The sequence below is a fragment of the Pteropus vampyrus genome, unplaced genomic scaffold (genome assembly GCF_000151845.1).
Source record: "Pteropus vampyrus isolate Shadow unplaced genomic scaffold, Pvam_2.0 Scaffold100, whole genome shotgun sequence".
NCBI lineage: Eukaryota > Metazoa > Chordata > Mammalia > Chiroptera > Pteropodidae > Pteropus > Pteropus vampyrus.
The window spans coordinates 1719535-1721506 of NW_011888881.1; the positions used below are offsets into that span (position 1 = coordinate 1719535).

General features: G+C 53.3%; 1 protein-coding gene across 1 annotated transcript in view; it reads left to right on the forward strand.

Annotated features, from left to right (window-relative positions):
* ITPR1 (inositol 1,4,5-trisphosphate receptor type 1) overlaps window positions 1–1972 on the forward strand; it is a 197026-nt gene that overhangs the window by 64651 nt on the left and 130403 nt on the right. Inside the window, exon 29 of the mRNA XM_023533300.1 lies at window positions 1159–1284. Coding sequence (XP_023389068.1) covers window positions 1159–1284 — 126 coding nt within the window. The remainder of the gene's footprint in view (window positions 1–1158; window positions 1285–1972) is intronic.

The window sequence follows — 1972 nt, forward strand, 5'->3', positions numbered from 1 at the left end:
ATGGTGAGAACAGCCATGTAACCAGCACCAGGTCAGGAAAGAGGACAAGACCCCCCTCCACCTCCCCCGCATCCCTTCCCCGTCCCCTGCCTCCCTCAGAGGTGTCCCTGCTGAAGGTAGCCGCGAGCGACGCGCATGTTGCTTTTCTTTGTATGTCCCCAAACAACACAGTTTAGTTCTGCCAGTTTTTGAACGTCCCTTATTATTTTGTGCCTTTTAAAGTTCAGCCTCGTGTTAAGACCCCTCTATCCTGTGTGCAGCTGTGTGATTTCCTTTGCACAGAGCGTCCCTCCGCATCCTCGTCCCATGCTGGACGCTCCCGTGTTTCTGTTGACGCTCATTCCAGCCGTTCCCAGTGTTCGGCTCTTAGGAGCCAAGCGGAGCAGCTGGTGATAACGGGCCCCGAGGGGCTGGGCTCCCGCGTCCTGGCCGCAGGCGCGGCTCTCTGGCCGTCCGCTTAGAAGTGGAAGTGCTGGGTCATGGGGGTGCGTTTCTTCCACTTGACTCGAGAACGCCAGGCGGTTTTCCAGCCGCTGCTCCAGCTGCCATCCCGTCCCCCGGGGCGCTCCACAGCCCCGCCAGTTCCTAGTGCCCTCGGACCGTTTGCTTTTTTCAGTCTGGCGGGAGTGATATCTCGTAGGCGTTTTAATTCCTACATCCTTGATCACTAAATGAGGTTGAACATGTGTTTTTGTTTTTGGCATTCGATATCGCTTTCGGAAAGTATCAGATCGAGTGTTTCGCCCGTTTTTTTTCTCTCGGAGAGCTCATCTTGCACCTGGAGGAATTCTTTGCTGGGATATGCATTGCAAACGGCTTCTCCCAACTCATGGCAGTTAACTCTTTTAATGGTGTCTTTCCGTGAACAGAAATCCTTAACTTTAATGTAGTCAGACTTGTCCACCGTCTCCCCTACGGCCAGAGTTTTTTATGCCGTTCTTTGCCCTGAGCGCATGAAATTATTCTCTTCCAAAAGCTTCACGTTTTGGAATTTTGTCGGTGTGAACTTTCAATGCCCAAAGATCACGGAGGTGAGAGCTGGCCGGGGAAAACGGAGCGACCCTCTCGGTCCACCCTCGTCACCGTTCCGACGAGGCAGCCACGCAGGTACGCGTGTACCAGGTGGGCTGTTCGCAGAAGCCTGCATCTGTCTTCCAGGTTAAAATCGCGTACATCAACTTCCTGAATCACTGCTACGTGGACACGGAAGTGGAGATGAAGGAGATCTACACGAGCAACCACATGTGGAAGCTGTTCGAGAATTTCCTCGTGGACATCTGCAGGGTACGGCTCTCTGGAGCTGCGGGGCAGTCAGCGTGTGTGTGTGCAGTGAGTGTGTGTCTGCGTGTGCGTGCGCCCGAGCGTGCCCGTGTAGACGTGAGGAAAAAAGCCTCGTCATTTCACCTCGCTCATCCGCGCCACAAGGAGGCCGATGTGGCTCTCGTCCCTTCGCACGCCTGATCCCTTCCTACCCTTCGCTCGTGGAGCAGAGTTTACTCATCAAGCTTCGGGGAACACGGGTTGTTTCTGGTTTACATTCCATCCTTCATGGATCGGTCTGTGACCGATCACCTGGGACGTATTAAAGTCGAATTTATAATGGTTTCTTTTCCTCGACAATGTGTCTCTCCTTCCTGAGCTGGACCTTTCTCCCGCAGGCCGGTGTGGAGGGATCTGCAAAGCCTTCTCTGTCCATGTTTTCATGACCTACAGGGGGCGGGGGTGGTCAGTGCTCTTGGTTTGGTTTTGTGCTGAGCTCAACATTCCGTCTAAAGCCGAAGCCCCCTGCTCAGCAAGGAGCTCTGAGGATTAACATGGGTTTCGTGGTGGTGGAGTTGGGGGAGGGAGAGAAGCATTAAGGTTCTTCAGAAAATAATTGTGAAATGAATCCCAATTTCAGAAACATTGTGATGTTAAAAGGGAAAAAAAAGGGGGTGTTTCCCGATGCTGTCCCTTCAGGGGAGAGTGACGA